General features: G+C 35.8%; 1 protein-coding gene and 1 pseudogene across 1 annotated transcript in view; one reads left to right on the plus strand and one right to left on the minus strand.

Moving 5' to 3' along the window:
- The window catches only part of KL (klotho), a 67,483-nt gene that overhangs the window by 8,717 nt on the left and 38,036 nt on the right, over positions 1-20,730 (minus strand). Inside the window, exon 4 of the mRNA XM_074216058.1 lies at positions 7,066-8,167. Coding sequence (XP_074072159.1) covers positions 7,066-8,167 — 1,102 coding nt within the window. The remainder of the gene's footprint in view (positions 1-7,065; positions 8,168-20,730) is intronic.
- Positions 19,728-20,487, plus strand: LOC141507916 (phosphoglycerate mutase 1-like; annotated as a pseudogene).

Here is a 20,730-nt window from a genome sequence, read left to right on the forward strand (position 1 = left end):
CCAAGAATTCATTAAATCTCTTGAACCAGTTCTAATAGTATCAAAAAGTGTTGTCATATCCAATGTCAAAACATTTACACATAGAGTAATGAACTTAGTGAGGACTCATTTCCCCCAGTCTAATTAGCTCAATATGATGTAAATATTAAGCTTCCTAAGGTCAGGGACTTAAACAATTGGCACTGGAGTCAGAAGACTTGAAATCAAAACACATCTCTCTCTTATTCACAGATGAAGAAATTGAGGCCTTGGGAGGTTACATGTCTTGTTCAATGTCACAAAAGCAGTAATTGTCCAATTCAGGATCTCTAAAATTTCTTTCCAACATCCCAAATTGCATCTTATCCCTTAAAACTGAGATTATAACTTGTTGCTATTATTATTTGTCCTTAGAAGATCATGACATCAAGGAGGTGATGCCATGACAAACACGTGAATTGGATTTGGGTGAGGGGATGCTGTGCTAAGTCACCGGTCTCACTTTCTCCTCCAGCCATCTGGGTCCTTTCAGTTCAAATTATAACTAAACTCTCAGGTAACAAGATTATTTGGAAATTGTATTATTCCTGAAAGATTTTGTTTACTATTGGGAAGTTGATATCATTATCTCTGTAGTGTCCACCCTTAAAGGTCATAATTCTTTAAACTGTCTCTATTTTTTAATTTACATTTCAGATTTTTGCATTTGTAATATAGACATCTTGTTGAAAGAGATCCTTTAAGATGATAGTTTGCTTTACCAAATAATTTTTTATAGTCTCCAAACAATAAGCATAATGGTATCTATGCTTCTCAGTCAACATGACCCAATGACACTGGCCTCCTTGCTGTTTCTTGCACAAGATATTCTCTTCCAACTGTATTTTCACCAGCTAATTTTATATCAGGCTATCCTCCTGTATCTTTATCCATATTTATTTTTTAATGTGTTTCCCTAATTGCAAGTAGATGTCCTTTCTCTTGTTTATACTGGTCCAGGCTGATTCTTTCACAGGGGATTAACTAAGAACTTTATCTCCTCAACTTGGAGCCTTCAATCACATTGAGTTTAACCAATGGGACAACTGCTCTTTTTACATAGATTGAGAAGTTTTGTCTGATTCTTTTCACAAGATATGTCCTGTGTGGAGTCATCTGTCTTCATTCAAAAGTCAAAAGTCCTACAAATACTTTCAAACTGATTAAGGGCTTTATCTATACTCTGTGATTAGAATATGGAAAAATTCCTGAACATTGAGTGTGCTCTGTTGATTTGACTGAGTTCTGGGTGAAATGCCATCCAACTATATGAATGGATGGATCAGCTCTAGTGACTTTCCATTCAAATGTATATCATAATCTAGACAAAAGGAATTCTTATACACATTTTTATACATTTTTTTCCTGTGAAGATAATGACATAAAATTCTTTTGAGTTATAATAGAGTTTATATATGAATTCTGTCATATGCCCTGAAGATTGATGCAATTAGTAAGATATTATCTACAATAACTGCTGCAGAACTTTGCCAAAGATAAGGAATCTCTTTTTGATTTGGACTTTGCAATGAACATTTTTGCATGTCTGTGACAAACACTTTGAACTTATTTTCTCTTCTATCTCACTAGATATTTTAATGAGAGCTATTAAACAAAAAATTCTGTTGCTAATTATTTCAAGGAAGCTTATATGATTTCAACATTTGCAAAATAGACATCTTGTTGAAAGAGATCCTTTAAGATGATAGTTTGCTCTACCAAATAATTTTTTTATAGTCTCCAAACAATAAGCACAATGGTCTCTGGAATTATCTACACTTCTCAGTCAACATGACCCATTGACACTGGCCTCCTTATTGTTTCTTGCACAAAATACCCTGTTCCAACTGTGAGTATTTTCACTGGCTGATTTTATACTTGGAATTCTCTCCTTCCTTGACTCCATCTCCTGGCCTCCCTGGCTTCCTTCAAGTCTCAGCTAAATCAAAAAGCCTTTCTTAATCCCTCTTTAAAACTAGTAATTTCCCTTTGTAGAATAGCACCAATCTATGGCAAACATATCTTGTTTGAAGTCAGCAGTTTTCAGGTTATATCCCTCATTAGATTGTGAGTTCCTTGAGGGTAGGAAACATCTTTTCCCTTTCTTTGTATTACTAGCACTTAACACAGTATCTAGTATGCAGTAGACAGTTAATAAACATTTGTTAACTGATTTACTGGTCTATTGTGAAAAATCATTTATGAAATTATCTGTTCTATTTTTCATATCTTTATCAAGGATTCTTTAAAAAACTTGTGGGTTATTCTCATCAAGATAGGGGAAAGTCATTCTATCTATTGAAAGTTATTTATATTTTCAGGACTGATTTTTTGAGGGTAGCAATCATATTTGGTTTTTATTTCCAGAGTGTTTTATCTCCTACCCTTTCCAAATATCATGAGAATCTATTCCTCAATGTTCTCATAATTATATCACCTTCAGCCGAGAACTCTACTCTATAAATTGTATTTAGTTCATCTTTATTTAGAGTCATCTTTATTTTCCTTAGTGCTCTGCATCTCTTCATGCAAACACATCAGAAATTATTATATTAGAAATTCAAATGTAGTGCTCCCACCATTATTATAGAAAATAAGTTTATGATAATCTTGATTTTTTTCTATTTTTATCTGTTTATTGGCCTAGTTTCATCTTTGTGATGATCTGATTGCCAGTTTACATACCAACAAATTTATATTCTAAATTGGTATTACCTTAGCCTGAAGCATCTTTCTGCTTGGCAAAGAGACCATTTCCTGGCCAAGGTCATTTCTAAATATTTTTATTCTCTTCAATTTACATTGGTTGACTTCCATAGGAAATAGGAAATATTGATAGTCTTTATCAATGTCTGTTCTCTTACCCATTTCCCATTTTTAAAAACATCAATAGCTTGCTTAAATGGGTCGCTTGAAGTTTGTTTAATTGTATGCCATATGGTTTCTCATTTTTATTTTTTTCTAATTTGATATTGATTTTGGTATTGACTAATAAGTCAATAGTCTGACTGTACAGATGGAAGATAAAAATGACTCCTACATCAATAATGATATTTCCTGTGTAAGTTTTGTAGTCAGCTTCCTTTTGTGGGATAATATTTGGTTCTCAACATATTTAGTCTCTTCCAATTATCTCACTGAAGAAAAAATAAATGTCTATAAAGAAAAATAATCATTTATTATAAAAAGTTGAATTCTGGGGAAGATAGATGATTTAACGGAGGCAGATTCCACCCCAGCCTCAGGGACTCCTATACATCTAACTCCAATAAAATCTTTAAATTTACACCAATCCAAAAAGAAAATGAGAAACTACAAGTGACTACTTCCAGACCAGAATTATATAAAAAGTCAGCTAGAAGCCCATAGGCAATAGCAAAGGAATGCCAGCAAATACAGTATCAGAGTAGGCAAACAAACCTGGAGCCTTTCAGTACTACCATTCAACAATCAGAGAAATCTATAGCCAGGTTTCTGACTCAAGGGTTCCTCTGAGAAATCCCCAGGATAGTCAGAAAGACCCAGGTTCTTGGAAGAACTGGAGAGCAACAGCATTCAATAAATATGGAATAGCAGCACTTGGACCAATATAACAATTCATGGGGTCCGATGTCCCCAGAATGTGGTCTTGAGATGCCATAGAGAACCAAAAGCCCCAGCTTCAAGAACTTCAAAGATGTAAAGGTACTTAATCCTGGAAGGTAGAGGTCAGCAAGGAACAGACATTACCCAGGGTGTGATCAACAAGGGCCAATCAGCATACTCAAAAGCGCAGCAGAGGAAAGAGTCTGGTCCTGATACTGAACTCCAGTTCAGGTATTAAAACTGGAGAAATGATTAAACCAAAGATACCTCCTATATAAAGAAAAAAAATTATTGTGGCCTTAGAGGCTAAGCCTAGGAATAGGAAGCATTTTGGTAACAAATCAAAGCAGACTCAAAATAAAGAATGGGTTGTCCACAACGACAACATAAATATCTAGAAGAAATGAGACTTTAAAAAAATAAAATAATAGCTCTGAAGAAAAAAAGATTGAAAAGATGGTAAATCACTTAGAAAAAAGGTGGTAAGCTTTATCCAACTAATGGATTCCTTGAAAATAGAATAGAACCAAATAAAAACCATCTATTTAATGATAGAAATAAATATTAGAGAGAAATCAAAAGAGTGAAAAATTAAGAAATAGTAAGATACTTGATTTTTAATGACATGGAAAATAGACCAAAGAAAGGTAATTCTAAAATCACTGGATATTTTGACAAACATGATATAAAAAAATAATAAATAACACTGTACTTTTAAAAACCACAAAAGAAAACTGCTCGGATTTATCTACTAGAAATCAAAGTAAAGCTAGAAAGGATTCCCTATAATTACTACCTAAAAGAAAGTTCCAGGAATGTCATAACTAAAATCCAAAGTTTCTACTTCAAAAAAAAATTGCTGCATAGACAGACAGAAAGAGTTCAAGTGCCAAGGAACCACTATCATGATCACATGAGACATGGCAACTTCTTGTAAAAAGAAGAGGAAGTCTTGGAATATAACATTCCATAAGATAAAAGATGCAGGCTTATCTGAAAATTGAGTTTGGGGTGGAAAATGGACCTTTAATGGAATAAAAGGCTTTCAATATTTTTCAAAGTCAAGAAAAACTTTCTTGGGAAGGTAAATTTAGGTAAATTTTAGCAATTTGAATTATACAAAAAGTCAGCTAGAAGCCCATAGGCAATAGTAAAGAAATGCCAGCAAATTCAGTGTCAGAGTAGGCAAACAAACCTGGATCCTTTCAGTGCTACCATTCAACAGTCAGAGAAAACTATAGCCAGATTTCTGACTTGACGTTTGGAAGAAGCAAAAGTAAAGAGTTCCTCTGAGAAATCCCCAGGGAAGTGGCTATATTATCACATAGTGCAAATATTCTACCAGGGAAGAAAGAAACAAGTATCCCTTTAGAGCATCAATATGTTCAAAGAGTATTGAGGGGGACAGCAAGGTGGCACAGTGGATGGGCCCTGGAGTCAGGAGGACCTGAGTTCAAATATGACCTCAGACACTTAATAATTACCTAGCTGTGTGGCCTTGGGCAAGTCACTTAACCCCATTGTCTTGCAAAAACAAAAACAAAACATTTAACATAGTCAAAGACAATTGAGGGAATTAAATAAGAAATATAGAAGACCTATAGATGGAAGTTCTGTTCTGCAGGTTTTAAGAGAGGATAGGGAAGTGAGGCTAAAAAGAAAATACTACTATAGAAAGGAGAACAATTGAGTAGAATTTATTACTTCTCACCCCTACTATTATTACTATTTTATTTTATTTTGAGTCTTTTTTTTTCTTCTTTTTGGTTTTTGCAGGGCATTGGGGACTGGGTGGCTTGCATGTCACATGGCTGGGTGATTATTGGGTTTACGAGGCTGGATGTGGACTCGGGTGCTCATGGTTCCAGGGCTGGTGCTTCGTCCATTGCGCCACCTGGCCATACCTACAATTATTACTATTTTTTATTTTAATTTTTTTCTCTCCCCTTTACTTTTTTTGCCTAAGCAAGTCTATCTATATTCATGGGGGGAGGGGTATTTTGTTTACTTGTAAACAAGAATATTTTATTAATGTAAAAAAACATTTGTACAAAATGAGAATAAAAAAATTTTTTAAAAGTTGGGAAAAAAAGAAAGAAAAAAAGAATTTATTACTTCTCAAAACTGAAGTAGATGATGAATTTACAAAGATGAAGTAAAGGTGGAGAAAATAGGCATGAGATGAACCTTATTCCTATCTGAAAAAGATAAAGGAGTTAAACCCATGTACCCCCATTGTTTAGTGTAGAAATTCACCAAACCCAAGAGGGAAACCAGTGAGGAATAAGGAAGGGGATGGTTAAAAAGGAGTCAATAATTGAGATCAAAACAAACAATAAAGGGAAAAAAGGGGGGGGGGGAAGAAAAGCAAAGACATAGTGAGAAGTCAGCTTCCCCTACATGTCATATAGCTTCCAAAGTCTTTTTTTCTCTCTCTGTCCTCATAGTCTCAGGGAGAATTTGAAACTTGTCTCAAAAAAATAAAAAAAGAATGTTTCTCCTCTTCAAAGCTTTCATTCCAATTCCTTCCCTCATGCAAACATGGAATGTCATCAGCTTTTCTTTTACCATTTCAATGATTCTCCAAATGAGTGCATGGAAAAGGCCCTAGCCTTGACTGGAAATAGGATTCCTTATCTACTTCTTTGCCCTCATGTCTATGAAAGTGAAAAGTCACATAGGACTAAGACCTGCTTTTTATTCCTCATTCTTTCACGGATCCCTATTACCTATGAATTAATAATCCAGAGGCCAGTCTAACAAGATACTTCTCTAAATTAGCTTAACTGATCCTCAGGAAATTAACATAACCTGTCACCAGACAGATGACTCTAATACTTTCCTGTATAGTTAAACAAAAAAATCTGCCAAAACTTGTCCTGGCAAAGCCTTGAAAACTAATGATTGCCTCCATGGCTTAAAGAGAACATTTGCATAATCCCTGGAGTGAGATATGTGCCCTTCCACTTCTAACTTGTTAGGTGGAGCAGTGGATAGAGTGCCAGGTCTATAGTCAAAAAGATTCATCTTTCTGAGTTCAAATGTGGCCCCAGAATTTACTAGTCATGTGTCCATGGACAAGTAATTTAACCCTGTTTGCCTCAGTTTTATCATCTGTAAAAATGAGCTGGAGAAGAAAATGACTTCAATATATTTGCCAGGAAAATTTCAAATGAAGGTTACACAGAGTTGGACATAAAAGAAAAGAATTGACTGAACTACAACCAAGATTCAAATGTTGAGAAACATTGGAATCATCTGCTGGATACAAATGGAAGTCACAGGAAATTGGTCAGTATTTTCTTAAGGGGCTGACTGCCTTCACTTTAGAGATGATAAGAACATCTATATATTGATCATATTTTTAGGATTTGAGAATTTTAATATGTACATATCAATAGAATACTATACACTTATAACATTTAAAAAATCTGCTATTACATTGTATTATGAAACTCTTACCTTTTAATGCTTCATTGACATAATTCTGTATATAATACATCCTCATCTTGTCTTGCATCACATGTGGATCATCATCAATTCCATTAGCCATTATGTACACAGGGATGTCACCATACTTGGACTTAAACCAGTTAAGCACCTTGCGTAATCCCCAGGGTACTACAGCCACCCTATTTGGTGAATTTAGCCATGTGCTATCTGTCATTTCTTGTACTTCCAGATACTCATTATATTTCATTGGATCCTCTTTTTCCCAATCCACAAGGATAGTGGTGTAATGACTTAAAGCAAGAAAATCAAATGATCCCTGGATTAACTTCTTTTCACTTTCAGTGAAATATGGCAAAAAGAAATTGTTTCTTTGGTTCAGCCATTCTCTCATAACATGTGGATAGTCCCCAGAGCCAAAAATGGGTTCTGCAAGCCAGCCAATGTCAAATTCCAAAACTCTCTCAGCTACTTCTTTATCTTTTTCTGAGAAAGGACAGGCTGGCTCTACCCAATCAGCCTGTAAGGCTATTGATATTTTACCTTTCTGAGATTTTCTAAAATGTTGATCATACAAATGCCAAGCTTGTGCATGGGCTTTTAAGAGATTATGTCCTGCATTATATGTCATATTCTGTATATGAGGCTCATTTATTGTAATCCAAAACTTAACAAACTGGCCAAGTTCTTTAAAACACAGTCTGGCATATTCTTCAAAAGAATGAACAATTAGGGGGTTTTCCCAGGCTCCATATCTGACTAAAAGACGGGGAAGACCTTGATGCTCAGGGCTTGGTTGCCATAATGCGACAACAGGTGTTATGTTGACACGGACAAGTTCACTCACAAAACAGCGATAGTAATGTAAGATTGTATAATTGACTTGAGATTGGTTCCCCAAAGGAAGAATCTGGGCCCATTTCAGTGAGAAGTAAAAATGAGTTATATGTATTTCCTGAAGCAGAGAAATCTGGAGTCTGATGGCAGCAAAATCCACACAATTAGGCTTCCTTTTTGAAGTCACAACCCCATCAACTTTAATAAGTTTTTTGCTCTGATGGATATCCCAGACATAAACATTTGGATCATTAAACTGGGAAGGAGTTGTATCTACCTAAGAAGAATAAAGAAAAACATGAGTTTTAACTGGAAAGTCCTAGAAAATTCAGTAAACATAGATAATTCATTAAGCAGAACAATGAATTATAACAGAAAAGATGAGGTGAATATGGTTTAAAAAACACTAAGTAGAACAATGAATGATAACAGAAAAGATGAGGTGAATATGGTTTAAAAAACACTAAGTAGAACAATGAATGATAACAGAAAAGAATGAGTCAAAAATGGTTTAAAAAAACACTGAATAGAGACATAGGATTTTTTTCCTTGTGAACATTTGTCTTTTACATACATAATTGCCACAAACAAACACATACTTCTAATCTCTAAGGTCATCTTAACATGAAAAGAAAAAAAAAACAAATAAGTTTATACAGTACCTTTCAACTACAAAATTATAATACACACACACACACATGCACATAACTACTCAACAACAGAAATAACATATTAATAGAAATGTGTCATTTGAAATAATAAAGCAGCCATGGTTTTTTTCAATGGAATGAGCAAGTCTTAAGAGTCAAAATCAATAAACTTTGGAGAAAGAAATATATGTGTGTGTATATATACAGATATTTGAATATAAAACTTGATTCTTTGGCACAAATACAAGCTTATTCAATTGTCAACTGAAAAATTATACTATTAATATTTAATGATTCCCAGGTATACAGTAATGAGGCAAGGTATGCTGAAAGTCTTAATGCAATGTTAAGCTTTTGTAACTTATTGGAAATTTGTGCTAATGAGCAAAATAAACACATTAACAGAGTTATAATGAGGCATTTTGGTGCATAGGACAAGAATCTCAAACCATGCATGTAACAATCTGTACAAACTGTTTCTTTAGATTGGCATGGAGGGGAGAAGCAGGAGGACAGTGGAGAAATGGAAGAGTGGTAGGACACTATCACAGGGCTGGCCTGCCTGAAGGGCACTAGAGGTCACTGAGTGGAAGTGCGGGTGGGAAAAGCTAGGAGGGTCAGGGTACCACAAGGGAAGAGTTCACTCTAGCATGCCATCTGATAGATTTCTATTTTTGACAATTCTTTTATTAGCTAGATGCTAAACTCTGTTGTTTCTATAGCTGAAAGCAGTGCAAATTCTGTCAGTACCTCTAAATATGGTTTCATCTAAACTCAGTTCTAAAGAGAAAGCCCCATGCTTGTTGTCTTCACAACAAGCCCCAATGATAGAGAAAAGTAGATAAAACTCCAACTAATGGAACACTCAGTGCTATACTAAATTAAACAATTAAAATTAATTTATAGTGAGTCAAAATAAAAAGCAAAAGTTAATTTTTAAAAAAGCATTTTGTGGCAACTATGATCTTTAATCATTTTAAACATAAGTATCCAAAATGACAATAAATCATTAGAACAACTAAATATGAAACTATTATCCTGTGAACTTACTCTTCTCAAGAAATGCAAATTGCACACTACTCAAAACTTTACATTTTCCTTTGCCTCATCATTTCTTTAAAACTTAAAAAAAAATTCTCATAGAGTTCAAGTGTCTTGGTTTGACCTTCTACTCCACCCTGATTCCAAAAGTCATGGTCAGCCTGATAGCAGTTTCTAATGTGCAGTAAAGGTTCTGTTGAATTTTATAGGGCTGTTGAAAATCAGCTGTGGTTTTCTCCAGGGACATCAGTACTGCACTTATAAAGGAAAGTAATAAAAAACTGCATGTCAGAGGGAAATTGCTTTTCTGGAGAATTGTCCCTTGTAGATTACCAGTGCATGCATTTCCCTTAATGCTGCAGGAATGCTGTGAGAAGTATTTTTCCATTGTGATGCATCCACAAATTATACTTTCTTGGCCTTGCAGCAGAAAAATGTTTGCATACCCTTTTTGAAGGGAAAATATACATCTTATGAATAACTTTTGGTTAGCTTTTAAAAGAACCCTAAATTGAGTAAAAATTTTATAACTGTGATTCCCAAAGGCAGTAGCTATATTTCTCATTTTCGTCTCAATGATAGCTGATATGAAAAAGACTATTAGGCTTTTCTTTTTTGTAAGTAATCCATCAGATGCATAATGTATTTTTACAGAATATTTTAAAATTAGAAATGACATTGGAGTTCTGCAAAGCTCTGCCAAACATCAAGGAATTTCTAATAGATTATTAAAGGGGAAAATAAACCATCACATTGAATCTCAACTTTCATATATTTTTTCCTCATAGAGCTCTGATGCAGATTATAGAGTGGGAGGAAAAGATACTGCTTTTAGATCTGTCAAATTGAAATGGGAGAAATTTTTGTTAATGTAAGGAAATATCTATACCACCAATATATGAGTAGCCTGTATAAGAAAGGGTAACCAACCCATCTGGGTACCTAATTATGATTAAATGAATTTAAAGATCATCTAAGTAAATTGTGTAAGTCTTATTGTTGATTATCTTCCGACATCAAGGTCCACCACCCTATTCCCTGTATTACCTAGCTGCCTAGATAAAAACAAATTCTTTATGTTATGTATTCTAAGATAATTTTTAAGAAATGTACAAGCCAGGGGGCAGCTAGGTGGTGCAGTGGATAGAGCACCAGCCCTGGAGTCAGGAGGACCTGAATTCAAATTTGGTCTCAGACACTTAATGATTACCTAGCTGTGTGACCTAGGAGAAGTCACTTAAACCCATTGTCTTAAATGAATAAATTTTTTAAAAAATAAAAATAAATAAGAAACATGCAAGGCACTTCTCTTATCTGGATTTCTATATCTTAAAAATCCAGACTTTGGTAGCCATTGAAAAATATCTTTTTTCCAAAATTTAAAAATTTTGCCCTATTGCAAAGTGCCTTGGCCCTAATGATAATAAGGTCTAAATTTAAATGGAAAAATCTGAAGATAATCCATGATAAGAGCTACATAGTTTATCTAGACAGGCTATCAATTCATCTAATCATAATTATGAACTCAGATCCTTTGGTTCCCAAATTAAGGGATATAAATATGGCACTACTCAAATATTAGAGGCATAGACATTTTCTTAAATGAGCAAAAATTTCTCCCATTTCATTTTGATGTATCTTAAAGCAGTTCAAATCTGACCTCAAATACTCATTTATTAGCTATGGGAGCCCAGGCAAGTCCAGTTAACCTCTGTATGCCTCAATTTCCTAAACTTTAAAATGGAAATAACAGTTCTATCTTGAAGTTATTTGAGAATCAAAGGAGATAATAATATTTGTAAAGTCTGGCAGATAATAATTGTTCTATAAATAGTTCTTCTTTTAACTACTTCTTCCCTTCCTAAGTAGTCAATTTTTTCTTCCTCCCCTTCCTTCTTCTTTTCTTTCTCCCTCTTTTCCTCCCCCTTCTTCCTCCTCTTCTTTCATCTCTTCTCCTCCTCCTCCTCCTCCTCTTCCTCATATAAAACATAATATAAAGCCACCACTGAGTTCAGAAGAAACAGAGTTACTATCATCTTTGACAGCTAGAGAGCCACAGAAGATTAAGCTGTTTCTTGTTTCATTTATTTATTCGTTTTTGTTACAGTTTAAATCCCAAATTGCTTCCTTCCCTCCTTCTCCACCGTTCACTAGAGAAGACCACTATTAAACCCAGTTACTCACACATACATATATAAAACCATATAATGCATACTTCTATTAAGTTCTTTCACATCTTTCTTCCTGAGCCCTTTCCAATTGATTTAAGTATATGTAATACTCAAAATAATTTAGTCATTCACAGTTGGTCCTTGAACAATATTGCTGTTACTGTATACAATGTTTTCTTGGTTCTACCCACTTCACTTTTCATTATTTCACTCAAGTCTTTCCAGGTTTTTCTAAAATCAATCAGCTCATTATTTCTTATAGTACTGTAGTATTCCATATACCACAACTTGGCTGACCATTCCCCAATTGAGGGATATTTCTCTCAATTTCCACTTCATTCTACCACAAAGAGAATTGCTATAAATATCTGTTAGAACATATAGGTTCTTTTCCTTTTTTCCTTAATCACCTTGTTAAACAGACCCAATAGTGGTATTGCTGAGTCAAAGGTATATAATAGTTTTATAACTCTTTGGGAATAATTCCAGATTGTTTCCCAAAATGGTTGGATCAGTTCCATCAACAGTGTATTAGTGTACCAATTTTTCCACATCCATTCCAACATTTGCCATTTCTCCCATTTCGATGATATCGAAAAGTTGTTTTTATTCCTTTAGTTTCTTCTTTTTTTTAGGTTTTTGCAAGGCAAATAGGTTTAAGTGGCTTGTCCAGGGCCACACAGCTAGGTAATTATTAAATGTCTGAGGCCGGATTTCAACTCAGGTACTCCTGACTCCAGGGTTGGGTGCTCTATCCACTGAGCCACCTAGCTGCCCCTATTCCTTAAGTTTCAAAGTGAACACATAGATTCTGCTTAACTTCATTTTTCCTGCCTCTACTAGAAAAATCTAGCAAAAAAAAATGTGTAATAATTGCCAAGGCCTGTTTAGTACATATTAACCTTTCTAATGTTGAGGGAAAGACAAAGGTAGCATGACAAAACTGGCTGTCTCCTACAAGTCTAGGTAAAAATAAATATGCATATATGTTCTAATATATCAGCAGGCCTAGGATTTCACTCAAGATTCCACTGACAATGACTGCAATCCTTCACCATTTAGTAGTTTGGTTTCATATGTTACTATGGCCAAAGTATTCATCAACTGGTGGTCAAACAACTGGCAATGAACCTCTGCAAGCTTAGCTTGGATGATTGACATCCAGTTAGGTAGGTACTTGGTCTGTGGAAGGCATCTCTTCAGATTGTTGGGCCATGCTAAAGCTTGTTCTCCCCTTCCACAGTCTTCAAAATCTCAGTATCATCTCCAGGTCATAATGAGGCATCAGAGGAAGGTAAAAAGAGAATGGTTTATATTTATATTTTATCTTTATTTTTGTATCATGAACTTGCAGTCTGGTGAAGTCATTCTCAGAATTCTTCTCAGACTTGTGTTTTTAAATGCATAAAACAAAATACATAGAAACACCAAAGAAAACAATATATTGAAATGCATCTATCAAAAAAAATGTTCAAGTTAAGTTCCAAGTTAAGAATCACTGTATTGGAGAAATGGTAAAAGACCTGGTATATGAAAGTCTGATTTACATGACTGTTCATTAATTTGGGTCCTAGAGTCAAAACAACAAATAGGATTAATGTTGGAACTGATAAGGAAGGTAGAACAATTGGGATAATAAACAAAAATAAATAAAGTGGTAAGAGTAAGGCAACTAATTGATAAGAAAGTTAGAATTTTTTAATGCCCTAAAATTTAGAAAAGAAAGCATTGTTACATTCCCCTAATACAAAAAAGATTTAAATAAAGAAATATTTTATGTAAAAGTATTCATACTTATTTGTATCTATGTTTTTTAATTTAGAAGTTTTTCTACATAGGTTGTGAAAAAAAGTTTAAATAATTTAATAAGTTTAAATGATTTAAATAATTTTTGTTCCCTAAAACTCTTATTTCTTCCAGTTTCCAAATATTTGAGATTAATTTTTAATATTCATAAGTCTTCATAATGGAAAATCTAAGCAATTTTTTCATAAGAGTTGGAAAGGTCCTTAGAGATTACTTAATCCAACCTCTACATTTTACAAAAGAAGAAATTGAGACCCAGAGCAATAAGTGACATATTATATGATTTTCATGATAGTATTTTTTTACTATAATTTTACAAAATAAATTTAAATGACTAGTGAGGTTATGCATATTTTAGTATTCTCTTAAATTCTTTTGAAAATGCCACTTTTGAGGCTCTGAAGTTGACTAGAGTCCCAAGAATGCTAACTTCCTATCTTTAAATACTTAATTACCCTCCCTCTTATCTAATATTTTACATAAATCTAATTGCACAGATTCTCACTATTCTAATAAATTTTACCCTGGCTCACTTTCTTCTGTCATTTTCCTTCTACCTCTCTGGCTGTTCCTTAGTTTTTGTCTTCTTCCTCAGCAGATCATCCTTGTCTCAGGAGAAGAAGATGCTTTAAGGTTCAGAAAAAGAAAGAAAAAAATAACATGTTCCCTCCAAGATCCTTACCAGTGGAACAGTTCCTAAGAAGGGCAAAAAACTACCTAGAATTCCAAGAGCTAGTTAGTGATGTCAGGAAAATCAATGGTGTGGAAAGACTAGTAGTAAATGAACCTAAACATAAGCAGTTGGAGATGAATCACTGAGAATATGATAGAAGAAAAAAATTTTAACAGATAATAACGGAGTAGGCAAAGCCAAGAGACAGTTTGGTGTTACAGTGTTATGATATTGGATCTCTCCCTCACATACCTATTGAATTCTTCCCCAATGTCTTTTTTTTGGTCATAGCTTTCAGATAGTCCAATAATTTTTAAATGATCTTTTCTAGATCTATTTCCAAGATCAATTGTTTTCCGATGAGATATTTCATGTGGTCATCTTTTTTTTTTATTCTTTTGATATTGATTCATTGTTTCTTGATTTCTTATGAAGTCATTAACTTTGTTTTACTCAATTCTAATTTTTAAGGAATTATTTTCTTCAGTGAGCTTTGTACCTCTTTTTTCATTTGGCCAATTCTACTTTTTAAAGAGTTTTTTTCTCCAATGAATTTTTGTGCCTTTTTTCCATTTGGTCAATTTTGTGTGAACTTTCATTGTCCAATTTTCCATTTGGTCAATTTGATTTTCAAGGCATTCCTCTCCTCTTAGACTTTTTGTACCTCTTTTACAATTTGGTCTATTTGGTTTTTTAAGGTATTATTTTTCTCCAGTATTTTTTTGTATCTCTTTTACCTTGCTATTGGCTCATTTTTTGTGGTTTTCTTGCATCACTCTCATTTCTCTTCCCAATTTTTCTTCTACTTCTATTACTTGACTTTCAAAATTCTTTCTGAGCTCTTCTATGACTTGAGAGCCATTCATATTTATCTTTGAGGCTTTAGATATCTGAGTTTTGACTTTGCTGTCTTCTGAGTGTGTGTTTTGATTGTCCTTATCACCACAGTAAATTCTATCGTCAAAATTTTTTTCTGTTGTTTGTTCATTTTTCCAGTCTATTTCTTGACTTTTGTTAAAGTGGGGCTCTACTTCCAGAGTGGAGTATGTATTGTACCACACTTCAAGGACTTTATACATTTGTTTTCATAGATACTTCTAGAGACCTGTAAATTTTCAGTTCTACCAAGGCGATATGGTCTAAAAGAGAGGTGTTTATCACTCTCATGGCATGTGCTCTGGTCTATGAGTGACCACAAGTATCTTCTTTTTTTTGGCCCTAGAACTGTGGCAAGGTATCTCCGTCCACTGCAGCTGAAAGTTCTAGGGCACTTCTTTGCCCTGGGAAGCAATCCAGAATTGAGTATTGGCAAAGCAATAGAGTCTTGCCCTCAGTATCATGGATGAATGTTGAAAAAACTTTCATAACATGTATTTGGAAAAATAAAATATCAAATAAAAAAAGAAGTCATCTGTTATAAAAATCACTTTTCATGAATGAAAAGGAAGAGATGGAGTGAGGTTAAATTACTTGCCCATGATCATATGGCAACTAAGTGGAAGATCTAGGATTTGAGCCCCAGAGCCCATTCCATTGTACCTTGATATCTCTAAAAGAGCTAATCTGACTGCACAGTACCTTGGATGGAAGAGAGGAGCCCATAATGACACTAGCACAGGGACTAGGAATGTCCACCTGAAGCTATATAAGACCAGCAAAATCTTTAGTCTGACACTACCAAAGTAACTGCAGGCAGGACTCAAAATTCAATAAATCTAGGAGCTTTGTAGGGGTGAATTTATTAAATGTTTAACCAAATATAGCAGATTAATTTTTAAGTTGATAATTTTATAAGGTCTATGAATGATGTTCTAACTATCCAAATGACCCTTGGCAGAAAAAATGTTCCCCACCCCTGTACTAATAGGACACCAAAGGAGAATTCTAGGCAATAACTGGTTGCCTGAGAAGGAAAGGAAAATGAGGATGGGGGGGGGGGAGTACAGCAACAGCAATCCTTACATATTAGGGAAGAAAATAAATATTTAGTTCAATCTGTACAAGAGTTCTGGCAGACAAAGATGATTTGGGGCTGGGAGAAGTTTGCTCCTGGACAGATTTTGAAAAATAACTTGATTGAGCAATACTCACAGCCAGACAGCAAACTTGCCAAGCTTAATAATCAACTGTAGTAACCCAAAGAGGGATCAAAGATAGAACTAGGAGAGATAAGGGTGTTGTTAATAGGTAACAGAGACTAAGTCTTTGGGAGCTAGTTGGCAATAGTGGGCTGGACTGTCACTGAAGAGTATACCATGCTTAAGGGCTCTATTTTTATTCATGCAAACACTCTACTACCAGCATTCAAAGTTGAAAACCACAGAATCCTTTACTCTTTACTCTTTCCTTTCCCTTGCCCCTACCAAATTCTGCCACTAAATCCATTATTTCTACCTTTGTAATATTTCTCATATGCACCCCCTTCTCTCCATTTCCACCATCACCTCCCTGGTTCAGGTTCTTAATATTTCTCCCAATTTATTCCTAATTAGCTGTTTTGCTCCAATCTCTGGTCACTCCATCCCACCATTCTGCCTGCTTCTTCCATATAAATCTTCCTAAAACTCAGCTCTGGTGTTATCACTCCCAATTTAAAAACCTCTGATGGCTTCCTTTTACCCAACAAATAAAGTTCATTTCCCCCATTAGAGTGAAAGGTCCTTTTAGGTCCTATTTCTGATTTCATCTTTGTATTCCCCAATACAGCACAACATTCTGCACAAAGTAGACAATTACTATATTTCTAATTAAATTTTTTTATCAATCAAATTAGCATTTATTAAGCAGCTCCACTGTTCTTGACATTATACTAAGCACTAGGGATACAAAGAAAGACCAAAAAATAAAGTTCCTAATCTCAAAGGACTCACTCACTGTATGAAGAGGGGAAACAATAAGCAAACAAATGTACAAACAAGATACCCACAGGACCAATTAGAGATAATCTTAGGGAAACTACTAAGGCTAGAAAACCACTAAGGACTAGAAAAAGCATCTTGCAGAAGGTGGGAATTTAGCTGAGGCAGCCAAGAGGCAGAAATGAGGAAAGGGAGTATTTCAGGCATGGAGGAATGCTGTTTCTTCAGTCAGACTCATTAATGCCTTTGTGAAGCATTAAAAGTGAGTAGTTATCATCCATTTGTTACAAAGAATTAGAAGGAACAGCACCCCTAGAATTTATGAAATTTAAATTTAAAAATCACAGGGATACAAGTAATGTTTTCTTCACAGCTGCCCATTTAAAAGCAAAAGATAAAGAATTTTTAAAAATGATCTGGGAAGTAAACAGTTGGCTTAGAGTATGCTGTCCAAGAATGAGATTTGTGGACCACAACGTAAAATGTAGAAATATCAGACTCCTGACTAGAAGTGGAATTTAATTAACTAAGGCTGATTAAGACTTTATTTGCTTGGTAACTTTATATTCTATTATCATCTTTAAAAAAGAAGAGAATGGAAGAATAATGCCAATGTACATTTCCCAAACATAATGCCATTGAAAGTGTAGAGCAGAAGAATATTCTGAGTTGAAGGCTGCAAAAATTCATAAAGAAGAAATTCAAGAAATGAGTCTCAAATATATGTCTTTCAGTCATTCAATTGTGTCCAGCTTGTACAGTGATCCCATGAACCATAGCAAACCAGATCCTTCTATCATGCATCTCTTGACATCTGTCTGATTTCATATTCATTATTTTCATGATGCTATCCATCCATCTAATCCTCTGCTGTCCTCTTTTTCTTTTGCTTTCATTGTTTTCCAGCAACAGGATCTTTTCCAAAGATTCCCATCTTCTCATTATATGGCCAAAGTATTTAAACTCAGTTTCAGAATTTGATCTTCCAGTAAATAACTAAAGTATTTTCTTCAAGTATTGACTGATTTGGTCTCCTTGCTGTCCAAGAGATTCTCAAAAATATTCTTCAGTACCACAATTTAAAAACATAGAGTCTATATTTTCATTATGGTTTAACCCTCCATCAAAAATTGCTACTGGGGAAAAAACATAGCTTAAGCTATATGGCCCTTTGTCAACAGGATATTTCTCTGCCTTTTTTTAGTGTGCTGCTCAGATTTCCCATAACTTTTTTTCCAAGGAGAAAGTGTCTTTTTTTAAAAGATTTTTCAAGGCAATGGGGTTAAGTGGCTTGCCCAAGGCCACACGGCTAGGTAATTATTAAGTGTCTGAGGTCAGATTTGAACCCAGGTACTCCTGACTCCAAGGCCGGTGCTCTATTCACTGCACCACCTAGCCGCCCCGAGAAAGTATCTTTTAATTTCAGGGCTGCAGTTGCTGTCTGCAGCGTCTTTTGAGCCCAAGCATATAAAATCTGACACTACTTCTACTATTTCTTCTCCTTCTATTTGTCAGGAAGTGATAGGACCAGTTGCCAAGATCTTTGAGTGTTTTTATGTTAAACTTCAAGCCAGCTTTTATGTTCTCCTCTTCCACAAAGAAGCTTCTTAATTCCTCTTCACTTTCTATCACCAGAAAGATATCATCTGCATATCTCAGATTATTCTTATTTTTCTTGGCAATCTTAATTCCAACTTTTGATTCATCCAGTCTGACATTCTGCATGAAGTGCTTTGCATATAAGTTAAAGAAATAAGGTGATAATATACAGCCATGTCATATTCCTTTTTCCAATCTTAACCAATCAGTTGTTGTTCTAGGTGTGGCTCTAACTATTGTTTTTTGGCCCACATACAGGTTCCTTAGAAGACAAGTAATATGATCTTGTACTCCCAACTCTTGGGGGACTTGTCACATTTTGTTAAAATGCACACAGACATAAGTGAAATTAATGAAGCAGAAGTGGATGTTTTTCTGGAGCTCCCTTGCTTTTTTCCATAATCCAGGGAATGTTGGCAATTTGGTCTCTAATTCCTCTGCCTCTTTAAAAACCAGCCTACTCTTCTGGTAATTCTCATTTCACTATTTCTAGAGCCTAGTTCGCAGAATATTAAGCATAAACTTTCTGACATGTGAAATAAACATAATTTTTCAGCAACTTAAACATTCCTTGGCACTGTCCTGATTGATATGTAAACTGATCTTTTTCAATCCAGTGCTTTCCAAATTTGCTGGTATATTGAGTGTAGCAATTTAACAGTATCATCTTTTAGAGTTTTAAATAGCTTTGCTGAAATTCCATCACCTCTACCAGCCTTTACTAGTTAGCAATGCTTCCTAAAACCCACTTGACTTCACTGTCCCGGATGTCTAACTCTAGATTAATAACCACACCACGGAGTAAGTAATGTTAAGAGCTTTCTTGTTTAGTTCTTTTGTGTATTCTTGCCACCTCTTCTTAGTTTCTTCTGCTTCTGTTAAAACCATACAATTTTTATTTTTTATTACGCCCAGTTTTCACTTGAAACTTTCCCTTGCTATGTCTAATTTTTTATTAAAGATCTTGTCTTGGCGCGCCTGCCTGCCTGCCAGTGTCTGTCCTTTGCCCCGCGCCCCGTGCCCTGCGCCTCTGCCCACCATGCCCGCCTACAAGCTGGTGCTGATCTGGCACGGAGAGAGCGCCTGGAACCTGGAGACCACTTCAGCGGCTGGTACGACACGGACCTGAGCCCCGCCGGGCACGAGGAGGCCAAGCGCAGCAGCCAGGTGCTGAGAGATGCTGGTGATGAATTTGATATCTGCTTCACTGCTGTCCAGAAGAGAGCAATTCGTACCCTTTGGACAATACTAGATGCCATTGACCAGATGCGGTTGCCGGTTGTGAGGACTCGGTGCCTCAATGAGCGGCCCTATGGGGTCTGACCGGCCTCTACAAAGCAGGGGCAGCGGCTAAGCAGGTGAGGCCCAGGTGAAGATCTGGCAGTGGTCCTTGACATCCCTCCACCTCCAATGGAGGCTGACCACCCCGACTACAGCAACATCTGCCAGGACCGTGGCTGTGCAGATCTTACTGAGGCTCAGCTGCCCTCCTGGGACAGCTTGAAAGACACCATTGCTCCGGCTCTACCCTTCTGGAAAGAGGAAATTGTCCCTCAGATCGAGGAAGGAAGCCGGGTGCTGATGCAGCCCATGGCAATAGTCTTTGAGGGATTGGCAAGCATCTTGAGAGTCTGTCTGAAGAAGCACTCAGGGAGCTGAATCCACCCACTGGCATTCCCATCGTGTATGAGTTAGACAAGAATCTGAACCCCATCAAACCGATGCAGTTCCTTGGAGATGAGGAGACCGTTGGCAAAGCCATGGAGGCTGTGGCAGCCCAGGGCAAGGCCAAGAAGTGAAAGCAGGCTGTCCGTGCAGCAGGAGCCAGGTGCTTTCCTTCTCACTCTCTCCACCACTCATCTCTCCCCTGCCTGTTCCACACACTGACCATCGCTTTAGGGATCACAATACATAGCTGCAGGTAGGGGACCGATGGTTCCTTTTCTCATTTTCTTCCTCCCTATTTCAGATCAATTCCTTTCTCTCCTGTTGCCCCTCCCTTCAACTACTTTAGTCAAAATGCCTCCTGGGTCGTTTGGCTC

Source organism: Macrotis lagotis, chromosome 1, assembly GCF_037893015.1.
Source record: "Macrotis lagotis isolate mMagLag1 chromosome 1, bilby.v1.9.chrom.fasta, whole genome shotgun sequence".
NCBI lineage: Eukaryota > Metazoa > Chordata > Mammalia > Peramelemorphia > Peramelidae > Macrotis > Macrotis lagotis.